At 36.6% G+C, this 24,874-nt stretch overlaps 1 protein-coding gene across 1 annotated transcript in view; it reads left to right on the plus strand.

The window, feature by feature from the left end:
* Positions 1–24,447, plus strand: part of HCN1 (hyperpolarization activated cyclic nucleotide gated potassium channel 1) — a 195,240-nt gene extending 170,793 nt beyond the window's left edge. The window contains exons 6-8 of the mRNA XM_090131796.1: positions 6,627–6,867; positions 21,514–21,678; positions 23,501–24,447. Coding sequence (XP_089987922.1) covers positions 6,627–6,867; positions 21,514–21,678; positions 23,501–24,312 — 1,218 coding nt within the window. The 3' untranslated portion in view covers positions 24,313–24,447. The remainder of the gene's footprint in view (positions 1–6,626; positions 6,868–21,513; positions 21,679–23,500) is intronic.
* Positions 24,448–24,874: the final 427 nt, after the last annotated feature.

Consider the following 24,874-nt stretch of genomic DNA (forward strand, 5'->3'; position numbering starts at 1 on the left):
TGACTACTTAAAACCCAAATTAACCGCATATGTTGCTCAAAAATTAATGGCTTCCATTTATTTCCATGGAAACTACAACAGATATGGAGAACACAGTAACACTACTTGATAGAGCACATTCTCCACTACAAAAACACTATTTTTTCAACAGTCACCATCAGTAGCAGTGCATTTTCTCCAGCCGTGAACAAGAGCCTGTATGCTGTGCTTGTCGAAATCAGCAGTACGTGAGGTGAACCACTGTTGTTGTCCCAACTGCTGAAACATACCACCCACCTCCTCACCGTGCTCACATCCACTGTTTGGTAACCATAAAAACACAGCAGGCATCAGTGAATGTTAATGGATGAATTTTTTTCCACATGGAGAAATTCAGAGACGCACTTTTGCGTCCTAAACATTTCTGTGTCAAATGCGTTTGTCAGACTGCCCCTCTGCTGCCGTGTGTTGCACAGCAGCAACATGTAATACAATACTGGTGGGAAGGTTCAGCCTCTTCTGCCATACCACCAACACCCACCTCCAATGTTGTGTGCTAATATAATAGAGTAGGAGGCATTACTTTCAGGGAGGCCCTCATATATTCAACATGTTGATATAGCCCGTACCCTTTTAAAGCAGGGCATTAAGACTCTTATAAAAAAAATAAACAAACATGCATTGTTAAAATTAAGCATTGGTTTTTATTTTATTGTACAGAACTGACCAAATGAAACTAAGTGTAGCCATAAACACACTTTGTTGGCCTCTATGTAGGAGGGACACATCTTGTGGACGGAAGTAGTATCATCTATTAGCTGATTTGAATGTGTGGGGAAAAAACAAACAACCCATCAGTCATACACATTTTTTCCAGAACTTCCTCTTTTTTCTACCAACAGCTTTTTCCAGTCAGTCTAACTAAAAGCACTTTCTCTATCCAAAAGTTTTTCACCAGGAGAAAAAGCCTAATGCCATCAGAGAAGTGGGTGCTGTTGTGCCCGTTCACATTATCACAGCTGCTTCTTTAGGTGTGACATGACAAGATCCGTTGGAGCAATTGCCCAGAAATCCTGAACTCATGAAAATGATAATATCTAAGGACTTAATGACAGTTTGAAAAAAAAATGGCCAGAAGACTCAATATGAATAATAAGGCCAGTACAACATAAAGCAGCAGGAGCCAGTGGAGTCAGCTAGCTAATCTCTAATGTAAAGCAGATCACTACACCTCTGATTTAGTCCTTGTGTACTAGTCAAGTACTAGACCATTACTTGACCTTGATAAACACTTGCTCCATGTGAGTCTGAATCACTCCTTCCTTTAACCACTTTAGCCACATAAAATGTTCTTACTTCTCTCCTAAGGCTTCCATTTGTTATTAATGTACAGGTGAGAAAAAAAAAATATCATTATTTCTTCTAATAAGAGAAGAGAGATGGGAGATCATAATTTGGTTCCAGTCATACTCCAAAGAAATAACTCAAAAAAAGAGTTAAAAGAAAAGGAAGATGTTTATCTCCACATAAAATGACAACTTTTAATTACGCTTTCAAAAAATATATATATTGTAAATTCCTGTTTCTCCTAGAGCTTTCTGAATTATATAAGGTACTTTCATAATCATTACCGTTTCTTTTCCCCTAAGATGATATTTGAAGTGATATAGAAGAATTTGAAATTACAGCACTGCTTATGATTAAGACTCACAGAAATGTATTTTACTTTTTCTGAACGATCTCATATTTAAATAAAAGAACACTTTAACGAAAAACAAAGCACTTAAAAATGACACATTTCTTTCTCCCTCAGTAATTTTCCACCTTCTAACATCTTAAATATGGAAAGTTGGTGCTTTAGCATAAACTTTCTTAGAGAACTAATCAACAAAAAGAGTGCATTACTAGGATATAACAGCTGAAATTACCACAGCAGGGAGGTTTTGTAACTATGTTCATGCCTTCATTAGGCAACTCAAACTGAACAGATAAACTGCGTGTATACATGGGTATATATAGGTATAGATTATATACCAAGAAAGAAAGGTGCACAGAAAATGGAGCCATAAAAAGAAATGAGATTCCAAAAGTGAAAATCCTGCAACAAGATGTTTTGCTATATTTGCCAAGAAGAGATGAAATCTTTTTCTGTTGGGCTCAGCTGGCTCTACACAGAGGGCCCATGTGGTCTTGAGTTCTCCCCTGTGTTTGTTCTCCTCATAAAGTTATGAAAATACATTATTTATCACTTTCCTTTTTTTTCTATATGTCACTGAGTCACAGAATGATTGAGATTGGAAGTAACTTCTTGAGGTCATCTGATCCAGCACCCATGCATAAGCCAGGACACCTACAGCATGTTGCCCAGGTCCACATCTCTCATGTGCTGGGAAACCAAGAAATAGACTACTCAGTATGCTGAGTAGGGCAGAAGGATCACCACTATTGATCTACTGGCAGTACTGTGCTTAATGCAGGCAAGAATATCATTAGCTTTCTTAGGAGCAAGGGCATGAAGCTGACTCATGTTCAACTTGGTGTCTGCCCAGACTCTTAAGTCCTTTTCTGCCAATGTACTTTCCAGCTGGGTGACAACCAGCCCTACTGGCTCCTCAGGGTTCCACCGCAGGAGCAGGACCATTTACTTCTCCTTGTTGAACTTAGTGAGATTTTTGTCAGCCCATCTCTTCAGCCTGTCTAGTTTCCTCCAGACGGCTGCATGGCCCTCTGGTGAGTCAGCCACTATTTCCACTCCTATGTCATGCACAAATTTAGCGTAGGTGACCTCTCTTCCATCGTCTGGGTCATTAATGAAGATGTTAAACAGCACTGAAAGTGTTACTGACCACTGCAGTATGCTGGTTGTTACTGGCCTCCAACTATGCACTATTGAATACTATCCTCTGGACCCAGCCATTCAGCGGGTGTTCAGTCTACCTCACTGTCTGCTCATCTTACCCATGTTTCAGTAGCTTCTCTGTGAGGATCTTATGTGAGGCAGTGTCAAGGCCAATGTATCTCCTGATCTGATTCTTTTCCACCCAAGTTGGGAGCCACTTGCCCTGACGTCTGGGACTTGCAATTCTGTGAAGTTGCTGGTAAAGACTGAGACAAAGAAGCATTCATTGCTTCAGCTTTTTCACTGTCTTGGATAACCGGTCTCCTGCTTGTTTTTTAAAGGAGAGAGCCCACATTATCTTTGCCTTCCTTTTTGTCACAGATGTATTTACAGAAATCCTTCTTGTTGCTCTTGATGTCTTGGCCAGATTGAATTCTATGCCTTCCCATTTCCATCTTCTTGACAGTGTCTGTGAATTCCTTCCAGGTTACCTGTCCTTACTTCCACCCTTTCTAGGCATCCTGTTTGTATCTGAGTTTGGTCAGGACCTCCTTGTTCATTCATTCATGCCTCCTGGAACTGTTGTGTTTGACTTCTGCTTTGTTGGGATGCATGACTCATGAACTTGGAGAAGGTGATCCTTGAATATTAGTCAGCTTTTTTGTGTCCCTCTTCCTTCTAGGGCCTTATCCCATAGAACTCTACAAAACAAATCCTTGAAAAGGACAAAGACTAAGGTTGTGATCTATGCCCTCCTTGCTGTGAGAAGGACTTTATTTACTTTATCTGCCCCACTTCTCAGTTTTTTGTGCTTGACAGCTTTTTCTCTAGGATCTCTGTTCCCAAGAACTCATTTTTTCAGTTCCTTGATCTCTTTTTCAAAGTCAACCTTCCTGACTCCTTTTTTTCTATTTCTTCTGTGTCCTTTGTGTTTCTTCCTGTTCCTCTCATTCTCTTTCTTAATACTGCTCCACCTCATACTGTTTTTCTTCCTGCTGATGACTGTTGTTGAACTTTTCACTTTCCAAGTCCCTTCTGTGCTTACTGACCAGCTTCAGTATCATTTCAAGACAATTTTTGCATCCTTCATTAATTTCCTTTCTCTGCCTCCCAGACATGCAAGACAATTACTCACTTTCAGAAATAGAAAACAAGCGGCATATCTACAGAAAAGTCCCTGAGCAGAGCAAGAAAAGTAATGGTTATTTCCAGCTTTCTGACATCAGCCAAGACGACAGCAAGGCAGTCTCATAGAGAGCAGAGAAAGTAGTCTGGGACTCCGCGCGTGATGCCACCAGACTGCGAGCAGTGGGAGAAGAGAATAACTTGTCCTCTCCAGGGAAGCCGTGGCTGAAGTTTTTGTGAGAAATAAGGTTCCTTGTTACCTGTTTAGATGAAGAGAACAGGCTTTTCGTCTTTCCTTGGAAAGACAGTCAGCTGGAATCTCTTTTTAGTATTTATTATGTCACCCAAGTATACTTTAAGGGGTAGCCTGGGATTGTTCCTCACAGCTTAATGACTCAGCAGGATTCACTGACATCGAATGCCAGTGACACTTATGTGGTAGTTTACATCTTGCAGAGCTTGAGATAATTTTAACATTCAGGTGCACACCAATTTTTTCCAGGTATTTTTACAAGGTTTTTATTTATTTATTTATTTTAGTTTAGTTTAAAAAAAAAGGGGGGGGGGGGGATTTGCTTTTTTTTTTTTTTAAATTCTAATTCTAATCTCATGTGATTAGATAGTACTGTGACAGTGTATTGTGTATTGTGTATTCTGCTAGTTTCACCCTTTTCACTTATGCTGGGTGGGGAATCATAGCCAGACTGCTCTTCCTTTCCATAAGTCTCCCAGTTACCAATCTCAGTTATATTTTCCTCTCATCTTTTCTAGTTTCCATTCCTGCCATCAATTCTTCTACATTTCAGGTTTCTTACAGCTATAAAAAAAGGTCTGCATTTGATTCTGTAGTTCTAATCCATTCAATTTGTAATTAGTTATGGAGTCAGTAAAAGGTGCAGTATTTCAGGCATGCTGAAGCACTCATTAGAAAAGAAACTATGGAAATCAGAAGGCATAAGGGAGTCAAAACAGTAAAAAGGGTTTGTTGTTCTATTTCCATTCCTCATAAATAATTCTAAGACAAAATGTTCGTGGTGAAATCATAACTAAATCCAGTTGGGGTTTAGTGATTGGCTTCAAAGATGTAGCATCTTAGTCTTCATTCACTCTATCTTTAACCCAATGATTAGGGGATTCAATCTGCATTAAATTATTATGTGAAATAATATTTTTGTTTCTATGTCTTAGGCTCATTCCAGAGGAAAAAAAAATATATATATAAAAATAATATTTATATTATATATATGAAAGGCATATTTAGTGTGTATCTAAGTGTAGAGATGTGATACTGTTGAGACAGATGTTAAAGAGAACTGCTATACTGCTCTTTGTTAAGAGTCAGTGTTCATTCGTGCTCAGAAATGCTGCTGTTTCCAGCTTGCCATTAACGTTACCACTGACAATGAGGAAAAGGCTGAGGTTCTCAGTGCCTTCTTTATTCTGTTTTTAATGATTAGACAGATAACTGTCAGGTTCTCCTTAGGGAACTCTCCCCCCTGACCTGGAAGTCTGGGATGGGGAGCAGAATAAAGTCCCCACAGTTCAGAAGGAAGCAGTTAGTGACATGCTACTCCACTTGGATTGTCACGAGCATGTGGGGCCAGATGGGATCCACCTGAGAGTTCTAAGGGAGCTGGCGGAAGTGACTGACACATTGGTTTCCATTATTTATCAGAAGTTCCAGTCAACCAGTGAGGTCTCAGAGAACTGGAGGCTTGCTAGTGTGATGCCCATCCACAAGAAGGATTGGAACGAGGATCCGGGAATCTAAGGCCTGTCAGCCTGCCCTCAATATCTGGGGAGGTCACTAAAGCAGATCTTCTTGAGTGTGATCACAAAGCAAGTGTAGAAGAACAGAGGATCAGGCTTAGCCAGAGTGCATTCACGGGCACATCCTACCTGATAAACCTCATCTCTTTCTATGACCATGTCACCCACTTGGTGGAATGAGGGAAAGGCTGTGAATGTAGACTACCCAGACCATAACAAAGGCTTTGACACTGCCTGGCTCTGGAGAGATAAATATTCTTGGTGAGAAACAACCCAAAGACCCATAACAGTTTTAGGAAAACAGTACTGCTTTCTGAATTTAAGGATCTGTTGTAAATGGATTTCTTTGAACTGTGAAGTGTACGACTCTGTGTTTATAAGATGAATTAAATTCTGAGAAATAAATTTTCCTATTGATTTCAGCTAGCCCTGCAGCTAACTACAGTGTGCATTTATATTTTCAATGGAGTTGTTAAAATCAGAATGATGTTACTGGTGTAACATTGGAAAACACAGGGCTGAACTTTGCACTTGCATAACTTTATTGCTTAGTATAGTTATTGCAGCGGCTAATCTTCCTGTCAGCTTTTCTGTGTAATTCCTATCGAATTTTTATCTTTCTTCCATTTTTCCCTGTTAAAAGTCAAATAAAGAAAATAAGATGTGAAACCCACCAGAAGAAGACAACTTTTTTAGTACAAATAAGAACTGCTTTATTGTTCCCATCACTTTGCTAGAAGGAGATGAAAAGTTAATGGAAAGATTAAAAATGAGACACATTAAGAGAAACAGAAAAGTCCAATAACTGCATAATTTATGTTTGTGTGTGTGATCAAAATAGTGTTTTTTCAGTGTCATTTATAATGTATATATTTGCTGACCATCATTACCATAATGTTTCCTCTCTATTTAGGAGATTGTCAACTTCAATTGTCGGAAGCTGGTTGCTACAATGCCTCTTTTTGCTAATGCAGACCCAAACTTTGTGACTGCCATGCTAAGCAAACTGCGATTTGAGGTGTTCCAACCTGGTGATTATATTATCCGAGAAGGTGCTGTGGGTAAAAAGATGTATTTCATTCAGCATGGTGTTGCTGGTGTTATCACCAAATCCAACAAAGAGCTGAAGCTGACAGATGGCTCTTACTTTGGAGGTGAGTAGGAAAAAATGAACTATACCTTTGAAATGAATACATTAGCATAAAACATATTCAGATATGAGACTTACAGAGACGTATGAATGTCTTTTGCCTGGACAATTCCAATTGCCGGGAAGCGTATGCAAAATATTTTTGAATAATACATACACACTCTGCTTACACTTCTAATGTAGCTACTGAAGATACAGAATAACATTTCTAAGTGATTTTAAATGAAGAGCATCTCTTTAAAAAGGGGTAGAAATTTTTAGTCATAAATGTACTTCTGAAAGTTGAAAATAACTGCAAGAGCTACAAAATTTGATGAGATAAAAGGCGATTATTATTATGAGATATTTGGCATTCTTCAAGAATATTTCATGCTGTTTTTAGGGCTTTTTCACAAAATTTTTTGCGTGCAGTATTGATTAGTCTTCCAGTATAAAAAATGAGAAACTGAACTCTATTCAACTAGATAACCATTCAACAGCTGTATATTAATAAAAAAAAAACAGGAATTTTAATGAAAATAGGTATTCATTTAGATAAAGTCATCTGAATATTCATATTAGAATGAAAGCATCGTTTTTTTTCACATGTAATAAACAGTATGATTTTGTTTCTCTGGTGGCTTTTAGTTGTCTTTGTGCAATGAAATAGGTATCTGATTCTTAAGGTAGAGAAAAGGCTGGCTTCTAGATGTTGATTGAACATTTGTGTGTAGTATTGCTGCTTATGATCATCAATTAGTTTGTTATTGTATTAATTTTCTGTTGAATTTCTTGAATCATCCCAAAGCTGAGCTGAGTCACAAGCTTTTCAGAAAATGTTGGATTGAAAACCTAAACAGTAGCATTTAGCCGGTGTACAGAAGTAGAATGCTTAAAAATGTGATGTGGACCTCAGAGTTTGAATTGGGCTATGGAGTTACTTAATTAATCCTATTTTAGAATAATATCCTAAAGCAACTCCTACTGATGTGGCCAGCAGGTCATGTCATTCTGCAGTAGCCTTTGCAAGATGATTTGTACCATTATTTGTACAAGCACTTCAGAAAAGCAGTCTTGTGCTTATCCCATGGGCTTAAACCATAAATGCTGAAGACAGGAGATTAAGGAGAAAGAAAAGGTAAATGCTGAGGATGAAGAAACAGAGCAACCTTGGTTGTGGTTTCCTCTGTGCTTAGCAGTGCCCCAGTTTATGAAAATGAGTTTGCAAGAACCTGCATGCTGAATCTGGCCATAATACTCCTCTGAACCAGCAGAGGATCAAAGGAGATTGCAAATGGAAGTATTTTACATAACTGTCAGCCTGTTGTTGCAGTGCTAATGACTCCTTAGCTCATCCTGTTCATCTGCTACTCTTCTTAGCAGGATTGCAGACAGAAAATAAGCTGTTTGCACTGTCTGGACACCTCAAGAACTTACAATAGTGCATACCAAAACATTTTGTTCATACAGACACTCCTGGGATGAGACAAGGGGCACAAAGATCTGGACAAGTATCTCTGAATCCTAACAGCTGCTGGGGCAAATGGGAAAAAATAGTGGCAGCTGTTTTTATACAAAAGGGAAAATACAAGAAGAGAAAAGGAAGAGTGAGCACACAGGGAGAAAGAACCTGGAAAAGGATGTACTCTGGGATACAATACATCGTGATTCAGATTTAACAAAATACCATACAGCATTGTGAATTCCCAGAAATGTGGTTCAGATTCTGAAGAAAGACCTGTTTGACTGTAGCTGAAAAGAGAGGAAACAAGATGCCCATCAGAAAACTGTCAAAATTTTGATTTGTCAAAGCAAAAAAAAAACTTTAATACACTCTTCTAGCTGAAGGAAATACATCTTCTCCAAAAAGTGCACCACAATCTGAGCAGAGCCTCCTGACCAACACAAACATTAAAAATATTTCACCCGGGAATAGTAACAAATGTCTGCCCAAATCGTAATCACCTTCTTTTTCTCCAATGGAGACATGCAAAGATACTGCTTAACAAGCTGCAACTTACAACTTTAATTGTATAGCTCTAGATCTGACCTAGTAAATTAGGATAAATATTTGTGCTTTCCATTGAAGAAAAAACACAGAGGTGCTGTGGGGTCATGAGAGCTTGGGTTTCCCAGGAACTCTGGCTCTGGGGATGTTTGGGAGGAGTCCTTGGAGAGGCAAGCTCTCCTACAAAACTCATGAAGTGTTTAACTGGTATCCCACCTTCAATTTGGAAAACATTTATCAGAGTATCAATCTTTAAAATACTCTGGTATTGACAAAATTTTATCAGCAAAAAGTTTTTTACACCCTGGACTTGTAGGAGAACCAGTAGTGTGAAAGCCAGGACTTAAAATGAACCAAAGCAGTATCACCAATATTTGCTTGGAAATTCTTCTCAAAAACAATGTGTCTGGATATCCATGGCCACAGTAACAAGTAGAAAATTCTGTGGTGTTAGTATTGATTAATGAGACTATATTTCACCTCAGCCTTACATTGATTTTTGATGGAAGTACAGAGTGATGACTCCAGAGAGCCCATCACAGATCTGCGCTTTATTACTGTATGCCTTTTATCTCATCTGTGCTTATTGGTTTCTCCTCTCTGATGTAAGTAAGTCAAAGATACTAGCCACAAAGATATTTTGGTTTGTTTAGTGACACAGCTGTCAGGAGAGTATTCTACCTCTTAACTTCCATGTGTGTTCATAAAGCTAATCTTGAATTTTAGATGTAGGACCATTATTTAGTCTAGCAGAACATAGGATCCTAGTTTTTGTCCTTTGTATCTACTTCAAGTGCTAGTATGAATTTGCAAATTGTGTCTGGTACTGTCCTTTTCTGTAGTCCACGTTTGCCTCAGCCCTTCCCACCACTTCAGCTTTGATGGAGAACAAAAAGCATGCATAAGGGAATGAGTGAGAATACAGTTGGCCTTCTAGTCTGCAAGCACATATTGCTGACTTATGTCCAGCTCTTTATCTACCAGAACCCCAAGTCCTTCTCCGTGGGGCTACTGTCAATGAGTTCTTTTACCAGTCTGTAAACATATCTGGGATTGCCCTGACCCTAGGGCAGGGATTACACCTTGCACTTGTCCCTGCAGGACCTCTTTAGGTTCACATGTGCCCACTTTTAAAGCCTGTCCAGGTCCCTCTGAATTTTGAAGGTGTTGCAATTGTTAAATAAATATATATTTTTTTCATTTGGTCCATGATTTTATTTATCTACAATTTGCAATAATGAAAATATAAAATATTAGTCAATACAGTAGTGGTTTATGAGACATCCTGCTTTTTTATTTTTTTCTTTTGTCTCAGTACATATTTGTGTTTTTCTTCATTAACACCCCAGTATTTCAAACATAATTGTGCCTTATGATATAATTCTGATAGTAAATATAGGGAGAAAATTGTCAGGTTTCAGTCCTACTGAACTTTTTCCTCTTGGTACCAGTTGATTATATTAGAAATTGCTTGAAGATCTTTTTGTGTTAGAAAGAGTTAAGGGACAGATTTTTTATTTGTTCCTCACTAGACACATAAATGTGTTAAAATAAAGGTTTTTAAATCTTACAAACGAGGCACAAAAGTAAGAGTAATTTACTTATAGAGAAGCATAGATTATCATTTTTACTGAGGTTTCATATAGGAGAAATAGTACTTTAATGTATTTAATTACCCTAATGCAAATCTAATTTACATTTTAACAATATATGTTGTTGTAAGTTGCTGTAATGTCCCTAATACAAGCAAATTCTGATTTTTGGTGGAGTAAATCATATTACAGTCACTTATATAATCACATTTACACGATTTACAAAGGTGCCATGATTAATTACAACAAACTTGAGCATAATAGATTAAAGAGAATTCTACTGTACTAAAAGACTAATTTCCCACAGTTCTCTTCCTTTTGTTCAGTCAGTTGTGGATGTGGCTGCTAGGGCTGTTTTAGCCACCACATTGAGATCTGGCTCTGTGAAGTGTCCTTACCACCTGGAAATAAAGCCTTTTCTCCCCTGGTATGTAATGATCCTCCACTTCTCTGTGCATCCTTTTCTCTGTTATGCTGTTGTTCACTAACAGTCTGGTATGGAATGCAAGCTGCTGCCTGGGGAGAAAAGGTAAAAAGGAACATTTTACTATTTTACAACTCGTACTGTTACCCCTGCAAAGATGCTGATGAGTGGTTTCATGATGTACCCTCCAGTTGCCACTTCCATACAGTCTGAGGAGATACTCTGGGCATACAGTCCTTATCCACCTAAGCACATACTGAACCTCATTTGTGTTTCAGTGCTGTGTCAGACTGGGGCTGACATGCCTACAAAGAGTGAAAACTGTGAATAAATCCAACACTACCCAAACAGTGATCCTAAACAGAACGTAATGAAAGAGGCTTGTTTGGAACGTATTTCAAACTTTGCTGTTACTTCTTTTGCTTGCTTGCTAATGGGTGGAGCACTGTCTCCTCACTGTGGTCCCATTCTCCTTACTGAAGTTACTGGCAAAGGGGCTGGCAACCTCAAAGGACAAAAGATAAGCCTTGTGTCCCTGCTATGTTTTTCCTCTTCCATCTGTTTTCCCACCTGTGTTTATACAGGCTTTCCTTCATTCAGCAACCCAGACGTATGTTCCAGGAAATTATAACTCCATTTTTCTGTTTTTAACAGATATTGTGTTGAAGCTGAAGGAATGCCAATCTTGCTAGGGGAATCCAAACTGAGTGTGTAGGATGTGTAGGGTATATTTTTATCATTTACGTTAGCCAGGGCCCCCCATGGAGATTTTTGTTGTGTTTGTAGTTGGAGGGAGTTTCCTAATTCCAATAGACGTGTGTGCAATAATTCATGTACCCAGTTTGTGATGTGTCTCTTGTGGTTCCCTCTCCCTGCTATTTTTCTTTTTTCATCCCCATGACAATTTGTAGACTAACTAAAACTCATATTGCTTTAAAAGTTTTTTGTTGTTGTTTTGTTTTTTTGTTGTTGTTGTTTTGTTTTGTTTTTTTTTTTTTTTTTTTTTTTTTCTATGAGCTTCCAGATATCTGGAAGCTATGTGAAATATGAGGAAGTACTAATGATTCTCTAAAACTACATTTTTGATACAAGCTGATTTATGGTATATTTATGAGAGTTGCTGTATGTAAAGTTTCATACGTAATGTTGTTACTGCTTGCATTGTAATAAGAGACAAATGAATGCCTTTTTTTAATTTAGTCAAGGACACGTATATACCACTATCCATCTAGCAAAATCACATATAAAGCTGATTTAAATCCCATCTTCCCAGAATTTGGAGACAACTTAAGGGATTGCTTTTTTTTTTCCTCCTGTTTTTATTCTGTAGCACTGGTTTGTTAGTGTCACTTATGGAATATTTTTAAATGTTTTATTTTGCCTCAGTTATTTAGTGCCATTTTAGTAGTTACCCTTTCAAGCTTTAGCTTCTAATAAATTGTATTTTATATTTCCTTCAGCTTCTAGAAGTCCAATTAGACAGAACTACTTCGACCTACCTATTATTTTTGGATCTTTTCCCCATTTCAGAACAGCAATTGTCAGTATATTTTAGACCAGTGCAGTGGAAAATAATACCATGGGAAATGTTGAGTCACTTCAGATTATGTTTTGCCGCTTCTTTCTTTCTGGGTACACTGTAGGTACTTCCTTTGGATAGACAACTTTTAAGGATTTGCAGTATTGTATTGTTTATATATAGAGAAAATGCTGTTCAGCTGCCTGACTGCTCATTGCTTTACTCCTTGTGATTTATACTCGAACAATATAATATGATAGAATTTTACATTTTGCAAAAAATACTGCAGATGGCTACTTGTTATTCAAAGTAATGGTGAATTACAGCTGTTAGGATTTATATGCCAATCCAGCATCTCACTGAAAATACATAATTAATTGTAAGTAGCTTCCCTGATGTACTTGCCACATTTTTAATGGAAAGTACACAATTATATGCTTAAAGATCTCCATACCAACTCACTTGTAAAACACTTTTTAGTTGAACAATATAGAACATTTTTCTAAGACTATTACTTGAAAGAGGTCATAAAAATGGAATGTCTTTATTAGCACAAACTAGTTTGCCATTTTGAGGATACAATTTTCTCATGGTATAGCATAAACTCCTTCTACTATACATCATGTTGTTCTTTTGACACCATATTTTATATAGAAAATACCGTGCAGATGGGAGAATTGCTCACAGTTTAGACATAATACTATTTTAAAAAGTCTAAGGAAGTTTTTAAAAATGTTAGAGATTTTTTAAATAAGTTAGAAAAAAAAATGACTTGCTCTGAAATCCTAATGGAAAGTAGATTTGATTTTAGTTTTATTATTTAGAAATAAATAAGACATATATTTAATAATATTATTGAAAGAAATGATTATATAACCTTCACTATTTAAATAACATAGGCTTGAACTCAAATGATAGTTCTTATTCTGCAAATTCATGAATAGTTTAACTAATTCTTAATTTAGTATTTATAAGCAAGAAAACCAGCACACCCAAAATGTCACATCAGCATACACTGAAAATTTGAAGTGACAAACACAGATAAAGCAAATGATAATTTTGCAAGTACCTTCACTTTTGGACAGTATAATTTAACCTAAATATATGAGTTTAGATTAAATATTTCATCTAAATATTTTATTTGAAACTGACAGACTGTGATCATTTGTTTAATAATTTAAACAGAAAAAAAAAGAAGTGCAACATTTTTATAGACCACTAAAATACAGCTAAAATAATAGTTTAATTAGCAACAGGCATTTGCCAAGATGGCAAGAGCCATGCACTGAATACATAAGGAATTATCTGAGTTTTTTCAAGGCAAGACTCCAAACAAAAGGCATAAAATGAGTGGAACAAATCCACTTTTGTACTTTGACCCAACCAGTATAAAAACTAAATCTATATTTAGGCACATTATCTTGAAATCTAAGTTTGTTGCTGTTTGCTTGATTTTAAATTAAAAATAAAATGATAACAAGATAAAATGATTTACAAGATAATAACTGGCATATCTTAATCTCTTGCAGAAAGAACACTTTTCTAAAATAGAATAGGACTCTGTGGATACTCTGTTATAAATAATATTGAAAACAAAGTAGAATCTTGCATTTTTATTTTACATAACTATCCCAAGCTTTTCTATCAAACAGAGCTTTCTTGAAAGACTGAGCTGAGAAAATAGGCTAGATGTAAGAAACATTGCTGCCTCTGCTCTAATCATGAACCTTAACCACAGTTATTTGCTGCAAGTACAGAGAAAAAATAAAAGACAGGTCAGGATGTGACATAAAATGGCTGTCTGGGGAGATGACATGCCACTTCTTATAGAGGCAGTTGTATTCCAATCGCGTATGTTTGGCTATCTTTCCTGATGTGAAAGTAATCATGTCTTAAAACCTTACTGAAAAGATTTAAATTTTACTTCCAATCTATATTAAGCAAATTATATTGAAATATGCTTATTGGTGTATCAGTTTTTATCTTACAGTGAATATGAGGACTTAAAAAATCAAGTTTTTAAAAAAAAAATTACAAGTCATTAGAGACTGCCTAAGATGGGTTGACTTACAGCACTCAAGCCCACCTTCAGAATGAATATATGCTCAGAATGTATTTTCTGTATCAACTTTAACTCTTACCAGAGTAGATAGCATTTTAAAGATTCTGCCAGTTAGATTAAATGTTATCATCAAACTGGTTTTCTGAGGGCTACTGTAAAGAAGTGTATCAAGCCTTATTCAAGGAAGTGGATTGATACAGAACAAGAGTTGTTGGAAGAAATAGCAAGATAGACAGCAGAAAAGACAAAATTACATCCAGAAAAATAGGAAGAGGCATACTTTCAGGATTGTTGACAGACCTTAAATAAATTTTAAAAATTTCTCATTTATTTTAAAAGTTTCTTTTTAAAGATTCCCTATAAATCCTATCAAAGTTTGGGTCAACAAGAGTTAGGCAATTCTTTTTGAATGAATAATTTTTCTCCAGGATATCTGTGCTATCTCCAAAGAACTAAATGCACCTCTTTGCCAATTAGAAATTATATTGGAAAAAATAAGAATTGAATTTCTTTAATTAAACCACTTACCATACCAAAAATTAGATGTATAAACACAAAGATTAAGCAGATGAGAACTTGGGTGGGAGACCGGTATGGAAAGGAGTAATGGGAAGAAGTGCAGAAACAGAATTAATCATTCATCTCTATCTTAGACCAGGAAAATAGTTACAAAAATTCTGTCATGGATGCTTGTCTCCAGCTGCTTCTAACTCATCTGTTTTGAAAGCTCCTTCTTGTCTCAGGAGGCTTTGAAGACAAAAATGACTGAGTCTGAAGGATACCTTCTGGCTGGGAGGGATAAATATAATACGACTTGTGTTGTGAGTGCTGATGTCCCTCATTTTTTTCCTACTGCAGATTTCTCTCAGGAAGACTAAAATCTTTATTTTTCCTTGATATAGCTCCTTAGTATTATGTCATCTTCAAACATAGAAACAAATATTCTCTTCAGTACCTATTTAATTCTCTTTTTCTCACATGACATGTTACATTTGGGACATCTTCATGATAGAGGATTAACGGAAGGTGCTGTCAAGGAGGAACAAATATCTGCAAACAAGAATTGCATTCCTAACTTGTCATGAGGGGACGGATAACGAATCTAGCTAAAATTCTGCATTTTTAATTGTTATATTAATAAGAATATAATTCACTTTTTTTCCCCATCTTTTTCTGTTTAGAAAGTGGACAATTTCAACCTTACTGGTCAGTGCACATCTTCAATTTATTTTATGTGCCTTGTTAAATTAAATTAATAAATAAGTTAGATGATGAACATTCTGAGAGCTTGTCTCAAAATTTACAGAGTTGGGCATTTGAAATGACTAGAAACTAGCAATAAAAATGTGAAAGAAACTTGTTATCTGTTATCTTTTTATCTGGTAAAAAGACCCTGTAAAGGCAACATCTATTATACATAGTTAAATTAGACTTAGGTAGAGCACTCAAAAAGCGATGGAAGACTGGAACTAAGGCTTTAAAGAAGTTGCTTAGTTGTAATTGGCTAGTCTTACTTCAAAATAGCAAAATCTCATGAATTCTCTGTGGTTAATCATTCTGTCTGTCTGAAGATAACTTTATGGACAATTCCATACTCTGAAGACTCAAACTAATCAGTCTGTAACTCTGTATTTACTGTAACTAAAGTGGGAAGAGATTAATGGGATAGTTTTTGTACATTTTTCTTTTGACTGTCTAGCTTACATATTTGACTGTAAAAGGCAGTAAATGTCTCAAATTTCTTCCTTCCTTAAGTTCTGCTTTTTGCTGCAGGAATGTTCCTGGTTAGCACTGACTATATTTCAAGATTTCTCAAATATTGGACAGAATGGAGGAATGTATTTATCCAAGTGTGACCTGAACCTTTTCAGTTCCATCCACTCTTGGGTTTGGGGGATATCACTCATAACTCCCCAAGAAGTCTCGATTATTTTGCAAAATCATTGTGAAATAAAATCTGTCATTTATTCACTATTTTGAAGAAAATGATCATTGTAATTGATGTAATCTACTGTCTGTATAATCACAAGACCCAGTATTCGTCATTCCGGTGTCTAAAATAAAAATTATCCTTTTTTGTTTGTTTTGTTTTTTGCAGTAGTGTAAGACATTGAAAGAAAAAGATAAATTCATTAAAAACGTAGAAAATAGAGAAGTATTTGATATCTTCCAGAGTTTAAGAACAGTGACAGACATACTGAAATGCATGTTAAAGCATCCATTCCTGTTTTCAGCAGTACTCATGTCAACAAAATCCTAGGAAAATGCTCTACTTTTGAAGGATGTTATTTCTCAAGAGTCTCTTTAATTGTTTGGAGTTCAGATAACTGTTTGCTAAAGAAATTGTGTCACTTGTGTCAGCTGTTATAAAGTATGCCCCAGGCTGAAGGTTACATTACCTAGCTGACTGACATGCCAAGAATGGTGCCCATTGGCTAATTCCTGGTCAAAGTCAAGAACTGTTGGTTTTAGTGTTTTGCCAAAGAGTTGCTGCTTTGAAGAGTTAGATCAGAGAGGGAGAATAACCAAGTTCTTGAAAACTTGCTTTGAAATCTGTCTAAACTCCAAGCAATTAAAAAGACATACTGTAAAAAGGTATGAAAGCTTGGATGGATGGAAAGAGTTGTCATTCATCTAATTTCTTTCCATAAAAGTTTAGTAACACATTGGTCTCTATAAAGTAAGTAATATTCTAATCCTCTGTCCTGTTCTCCTAGAATTTTCTGTAGTAAACTAGACTGACTGACCCAAGCTTTTGAGTGGCTTTGATTTTCTCTCTTTCTTCTGCCGCTCAAAGTTGCCAGATGGTCTGAATAGCTGCTTACCTATTTCCACAGCAACATATCTGCCTGCTACATGATGAAACAAGCTTCCTGCTGAGGAAATGAAGCAAGAGTCAGCTGTCCTCAGCTGGAAGGACACTTCATTAGACCCTGTAATGCTGAATCTTACAGATAATAGGAAATCTTCTATGGCTTTAGAAATTGGCAAAGCTCTTAATAAACTGCTGTAGTTTCAACATACATAGAAATTGCTAATTATTTTTAATTTATTTTTATATGGAGAGGACTATATGACTAGTTAACTAACCTCTTTGTTTCCACAAGAAAAATTGATTTCTGTGAACTTTTGCTCTAATTCTGGTATTTCTGCCCTTGCAATAACTGTGCATATTATACTAATTCTTTGTAATGTTTCATTTTCTACATATTACTGTATACCATTCTAAAGTAAGAAATGTATTCCTTGGAGATAGTACTAGCTTAGTATCCTGTAATGAACCAGCTGACTACTTGATTCATAACTGTTTCCTTTTTCAGCACAGCTTTTCTGTTTGTGGTCACTTTTTGTCGGCCAGGCAACTTTATATTGTTATTTGGATTCTGAAGTTTGCCAGAGGGAAAAAAAAAAACAACCAAAACATTTCTTAGGTCTGTCTACAGAAATAGGAAACCGTTGTTAGAATAATTAGTCCATATACTTATCCAGCAAAAGGCTAAAAGTTGCAACATCACAAATAATGCTTGAGATGATGTGCTCCTATAGGGAATAAAAAAAAAGTTTAGGACTCTCACAGCAACAGGAGAATTCAAAAAGTGAATACAATGTTCTTATTGAAATATTGCCATATATGTATGTAACAGATATGTTGTTGATGAGGTTTTATTATTGCAGTTATAATCTTCAGAATTGGTTTAGCTTCAAATTTTGATCATTGTAGTTTTTTCTGTTGGTTTCTAGACAGCAGATAATGCATGTTTATTGAGTTCTTACCTCTATTATTTTCAGAGCACCATTGCTCTGTAGGACAGATCTGATGTAAGCAGAACACAAATTGTAATTTTTGCAGATAAACTAGGTGACTTTTATTCAATATGGTCCATAAAATCAAATGAATGTTTTTAGCATAGTTTGGTATTTTCAAATAATTTTTCATTAGTACAATGATTGACATTTGTTTTAAACTGTTCTAGGGAACAACTGTCAAAAAAGATTAAGTAATTAAAGTAAATCTTGCATTAAGAGTTTAATTACAGGTTCATTGTAGCCTAATATATAATTGTTAATGGGAATTAAAGACATTTGTACATTTGGAAAGTTAGAAGCATTTGACACTTTTAAATTGTCAGCATGAAGGCAATGCACCATGCTAACCACAGGTACGAAAATTAGTCACTAATATTCTGCAGGCAGTTTCTTTTATGTTAATAAAAAACCTTGTTTGTCCAAACTGAAAATAGCCTGTGCCCTTTGTGTTTTCCTGCACACTCCTGTGCTATTGTTTGTTGTTCATAGTCCATTTAAATCAATTGAATGTCAACGAGAGCATAATTGGTGAGGGCACATGGTGTTCTCAATGCCACTAAGACAAATTATAAGTATACCCTGGATATTTTCATCACTTTTTCTCTTTAAGTCTACAGTTCATTTATTTATATATATATAATATATACAGTTAATTTTATATATACACATATTTATATATATGTATGTATGTATATATGCATATATCTCTTTTCAGAATATACTTTTATTTATATATATGTGTGTGTGTGTGTGTATATACATTTATATATATATATATATATATTTATATATATATATATGTAAGTATGTATGTGTATATCCTGGATGTATTCATTACTTTTTTCCTCTCTCCTCTTCAAGTCTACATTTAATTTTATATATACATTTAATATTATATATATACATTTAATTTTATATAATTTACATACATATAAATATACATACAATAAAAATTTATTTATCTAAAAGAACACAAGTATTTGACAGGAATATCCTTTTCAGACTCCATGATATTCCTCATATTTTTTCTGTCCCGTCTTTTCATACAATATGTAACTAGAAGACTTTATTACTGACATCAAGAGCCTTCCTCAGAGATGTTCTTAAACCAGAAGTTGTGGCTTGACAAAGGATTTTCAGACTGAAATGTATAATTTACATAATGATTCCCTCCAGTCTTCTTACTTTACAAGAGGAATGAAGGAGGAAAGTTGGACAAAAAATAAATAAAAATTATTGCATCAACTTCCATGATCTCCTGGATGAGACCTAAAAAATACCTTAGGAAACAGAGTGGGCATTCACTGCGTGAATATATCTCCCATTGGGCAAAACGTCCTTCTCATTCTTGTAACTAAAATGCAGTGGGTGCAATCGTAGGAGAAGGGGTCAGGATAAGCTTGGGGATGAAAGAAGGAACAACTGACTTCTGTGTGACCTGGCTGGCTCTTTACAGTAAACAGTCATTTTTCATGGGTAACAGGTCTTTTGAGGGACATTGGGTTGGAACTCTAACAATACTCATTAGTCTATAAATTCTCCCCAGAGCCATAGCGGTTCAACTACAATTTATTCTAGTACTGAGTGCAATTTAATGTACTTTGATTTATCCATTACTATTTAAGCATTTTAGCTCCTAAGCCTTCAGGGTTAGGTGCCATGTGGAAATTCTTTAGCAAAAAGTATCAGAACAAAAACCATCAGGGTTCTTTATATCCTATATTAATAAAAACTGTATTCTGTTAAAGTCATACATCAAACAAAGGGACTGTACTAGTACCTTACACATTTGAAGTAAACATTGCAGAATTCCTTGTTTGCTAAGGAAAAAATATTTGTATTTCCACATTTCATTGAGTATGATCGATTTTGTTAGATACAAGAGTGTGTTAGGAGACTGGTTCCTAGTCCACTTCCTGTGTTTAAATACGAACTATTGTGTTACTATGTGCTATTATGTGCCAGAACTGTGAAGGAAAACCTACCTCCCACTGGGAACCTAGAATTCAGAATTTTTCAGTGTTTTCTCATTCCCAAGCATGAAAATTGGATCAATTAAAACATTTCCTTTTGCAATTGACTTTTAAATTTTGTACTTTAAAAAAAAATCCAAGCAGTTTTCCAATGATTTCCAAACTCTCTTTAATTTTCAAGTCTTCTGAGAAAAGCTTCAGTTTTAGATGAATATGAAAAAACATTTATACCTGAATTTTGTGTTTTATCCTGTGTTAAATATTCTATAGGTAATAGTGAACCTCCTGTAAACTTGTCTAATGTAAAATTTAATTGAAAAGAGGGGTGAAGACAAAGAAAAGAATGACTATGTATGCATTTTAAAAGAGATATATCTTCAATACCTTCAAATTTGACAACTTTATAAACGTATAAGAACTTAAGTAATGTCTGAATATTGAGCTCTTCTGTTGGGAACATTCCACGAGATCGATTTATACATCTCTTTCATTCTTCCCCGTATGTTTTTCTATTGCAATCCTTTCACATTGACTTTGGCCTTTATCCAGTAACTCTTTTCCTGTGGATTCAAGAATCAACAGTTTTAAAGCTTGGATTGTTTTTTTAGAACTCTGCATATGGTTTTGGTCCCACCAGTTCCAGAATAGTGAATTCCTGTTGGAGAAACTCTCAAAGAAAACCCACTAGATTAATCGAATTATATAATCATAAAAGGGTTCAACTGTTAGCAAAATGAGGGGGGGAAAAAAGCTAAAATTTTTAGTTTTGGCTCTCAAACTGTCTATGACATAGAACTCAAAAAAACAGAAATCATTTTCATGCTTGAAGGATTTTTTCTTAGAGCAGTTCTTGTGTTCAAAAGTCACATATTAAAATAGTATAGAAAATCTGTTTAATGACTAAAAGAATCAGTAATGTATTAGTTGAATATATTTATTTTATAAATCAATAGAATCACTTAGGTTAATTGGGTCAGCAAACTGTTTGATGACTGATGAATCTTTTCTTACAACTAGAAGGTTGTAAAAAAAAAAAAAAAAAAAAAAAAAAAAAAAGCCTGATAAAATCTGAGCTGAGAAACACAGCTCTTAAAGGAAATCAGTTATTTCTGCAGAGTAGCAGAGACAAAATCAAATATTTTTAAAATTGCCTATGCAACCTTGCATAAACAGCAATAGAAAAATTGCCTCTGAGTACTTGTTTGCACTGAGTCACTTCCTAGCCGTTAAGTAACACATGATTCACTAACTTGTTTCCTGTGTGTAATGAATTTTTCTCTCTCCAGAGATTTGCCTCTTGACCAAGGGCCGTCGGACTGCCAGTGTACGGGCAGATACATACTGTCGCCTCTATTCCCTCTCGGTGGACAACTTCAATGAGGTTCTGGAAGAGTATCCTATGATGAGAAGGGCCTTTGAAACAGTGGCAATTGATAGACTTGACAGGATAGGTATCATAGTTTTTCCATATTTCGTATTCTTAAAATCTGTCTAGCATTTCTTCCTTGAGTTGAAGGATAAAGTGTCCGGATTAAACCTTTGTTACAGGTGTCATTTCTGTTACACAGTAATAAATGTTCTGATGATCTATATATAAATAAGACGTGTCCAGGAAAGTAGTTCTGCAAGCTCACTTTTAAATAATAAAGAACTATGAGTTTTAGAGAGCCCTGGTGCTTCTGTGAAGATTATTTTGTATAGTTTAATTATCATTACTATTATTTATTAAGCCTATATATTTCTTTTGCTCCCCTTAGCAATTCAAGGGGTTTATCCAGTTTAGTGAGACATACATGACATTTTCCTACATAAATAGTTTAGAGATAGCATCTATAATGATGAGAAGAGCTGAAGTCTCTCTGTGCAGTCAAAACCTGTGTTTATTGAAGTGAGATAATCGTTTGCAGCAGAGCTCTCATTTTCCTCACAACATGGGCACTGTTAACATTGATGACTGCACACTGACATTACTCAAATCTGCTTGCAATCACAAAAGCAGGCCAAGGATATCCAAGTGAAAAGCAGAATGATATGGCAGATTATCAAAATAAGTGTGTTGCTGTTGTGCAGCCAGCCATTCTGGACCTCTCTAGTAGGATGTGTTAGATAAAATATATGGCTTTAGGTAGAGAGAAATGAAGTCTCATCGTCCTTATTGACAATGATTTTAAAATGCAATTATTCATAAAATATCTTTTTTCCTATTTTTGATGTTGTTTCCTTAACTTGACAAGAAAATTCCAGTGTAAGAATTTCCCCATATATAGATGAGTCTTCGGTTTCTTCAAAGGGAATACATGAAGACTTGCAGAGCATTGTCATCCTGCTGTCTATTCTAAGCTGAAATGTGATTTGGATTTGGCATTTGTGTTTTCCATGTTACAGCAGGAGTAAAGAAATGAAATACACATACAGGTTTATAATATTGAAGAGATCTCTTTTATTATTTTGGATTATGATTACTTAGTATACTAATTTATCCTATTAAGAATTTTCAAACTCTTAACAATTTGTCTTCCAGTGGTCTTTGGAAGTGCAGTCCAACTCCTAAATGATATGCACCTAAATAATGCTGGTATTAAAGGGCACTCTGCTCTTGCAGCAGTAATCCAGTCTGAAGTGCTATGTTTACAACACAAAATCTATACAGCACGGAAGATAAAATGCAGATTGTGTTCTCTAAAACAGAGACAACTCAGTGCAGTTGTATGCCTCTGTATCTGATGACTGAAAATTGAGTGCATTAAGCAAACATCGGGATAAGAGAGGAGATGAGTATGCTGTATGAAGCCTGCTGTTCGGGTAGCAGGTACTGCATTAGCAGTGAACTCGTATTAGGTCATACACGTAAGATGATTTCGTATATGCTAAGGGTCAATGGTTACTAATGTCTAATAATTAGTTCCAGGGAATGTACTAAAAGGCAGATGTATTTATAACTTATGTAAGAGTTAAGTGGAAATCAGGACGGCTTTGCAGTCAGAAAGGTATGCAGAGCCTGGTGGCTTTTTCCATCCCATTGTTCAGTAAATTACCCTGGTTATATTTTCAGAGTAATCGTAATAATGGCAATGCACTGCAAGTGAAGGGGCACAGGAAGTTCAGGTTAACATGGTGTGTTATTATAGCATGCAGTTCTGGAACAGAGTGAGGGAGATCAGACTGTGAGTGAAGGCCACAGGCAGTTACAGTGCTGATGTGCCCATCAGTGATGGAAACCAAAGTGTAAAGTCATCGTGTCAGGCTGGCTAAGTATTTTGCTTGTCTGTGCAGGGAAGAAGAACTCCATCCTCTTGCAGAAGTTCCAGAAGGACCTCAACACAGGGGTGTTCAACAACCAGGAGAACGAGATCCTGAAGCAGATTGTCAAGCATGATAGGGAGATGGTACAGACCATCGCCCCGGTGAGCTTGCAGCAGATGCCCGCGCTGAACTCCAGCAGCTCCACCACCTCCTCGTCGCGCGTCAGGACGCAGTCCCCTCCTGTTTACACCGCTGGCAGCCTGTCCCATGGTAACCTGCACTCCCCCTCACCCAGCACGCAGACACCTCAGCAAGCCGTTATCCTCTCGCCCTGCTCCTACACCACTGCCGTCTGCAGCCCACCAGTACAGAGCCCCCTGGCCGGCCGAACTTTCCAGTATGCCTCACCCACAGCCTCGCAGCTCTCTCTCATGCAGCAGCAGCCCCAGGCACCCCAGCTGCCACCAGGCACTGCACCCAAGAACGAGGTCCACAAGAGCACCCAGGCCCTCCACAACACCAACCTGAGCCGGGAGGTGCGGCCCCTCTCTGCCTCGCAGCCCTCCCTGCCTCACGAGATCTCCACCCTGATCGCCAGGCCTCACCCCACTGTGGGGGAGTCCCTGGCCTCCCTTCCGCAGCCGGCCCCCGGCAGCAGCGCACCTCCAGCCAGCCGAGCCACCGTCCCACAGCGGGTCTCTCTCTTTCGACAGATGTCCTCGGGAGCCATCCCCCCAAACCGGGGGGCCGTGCCACCCGCAGCCTCCCTGCCAAGGGATTCTTCTGCAGTCTTAAGCACAGAGCCCGAGGGAGACAAGCCACGGTTCGCGTCAAACTTATGATCCCTGGTGACTGCGAGAAGCAGACTTGCGACCAACTGAGAGTGGTCCCAGGAACTGTTTTAGCCTGTTTCCTCATGTACCCCAGCAGTCTACTATGAGAAAAATACTTTAGACAGCTTTGCCCTACTTAACGAATGTAACATTTATATATATATATAATATATATATATATCCAAAAAAAGCGATTAAGAAAACTTGTTTGAATTCATGTCTTTCTTTCTTGAAATCATTAAAGAAATCTAAATTTAGCTGTAAAATTATTTATTTTTAATCTGTCAACTTCAAAACCAATCTAACAGATTTCTCTGTTCATGAAATTTCTGGTTTCCATGGGAAAACTGTCAACATAGTAACAAACTTCAAACAAGTATAAAACAAATAACCTAACTAAAACGTAGCACTGACTGAGTGGTATTCTGAAACTGTCATTATTCCGTTTGTTCACACATACTGTTAATAATTTCCCGTGAAGAGTTCAATTGTTGTTTCCCATCACGTCTCCCATTTTAGCACTTTCCATTCAGAATTAGATTGACAAACTAAGGCAGACACTAGCGCTCCT

The sequence above is a fragment of the Phasianus colchicus genome, chromosome Z (assembly GCF_987193195.1).
Source record: "Phasianus colchicus chromosome Z, bPhaCol1.hap1.1, whole genome shotgun sequence".
NCBI lineage: Eukaryota > Metazoa > Chordata > Aves > Galliformes > Phasianidae > Phasianus > Phasianus colchicus.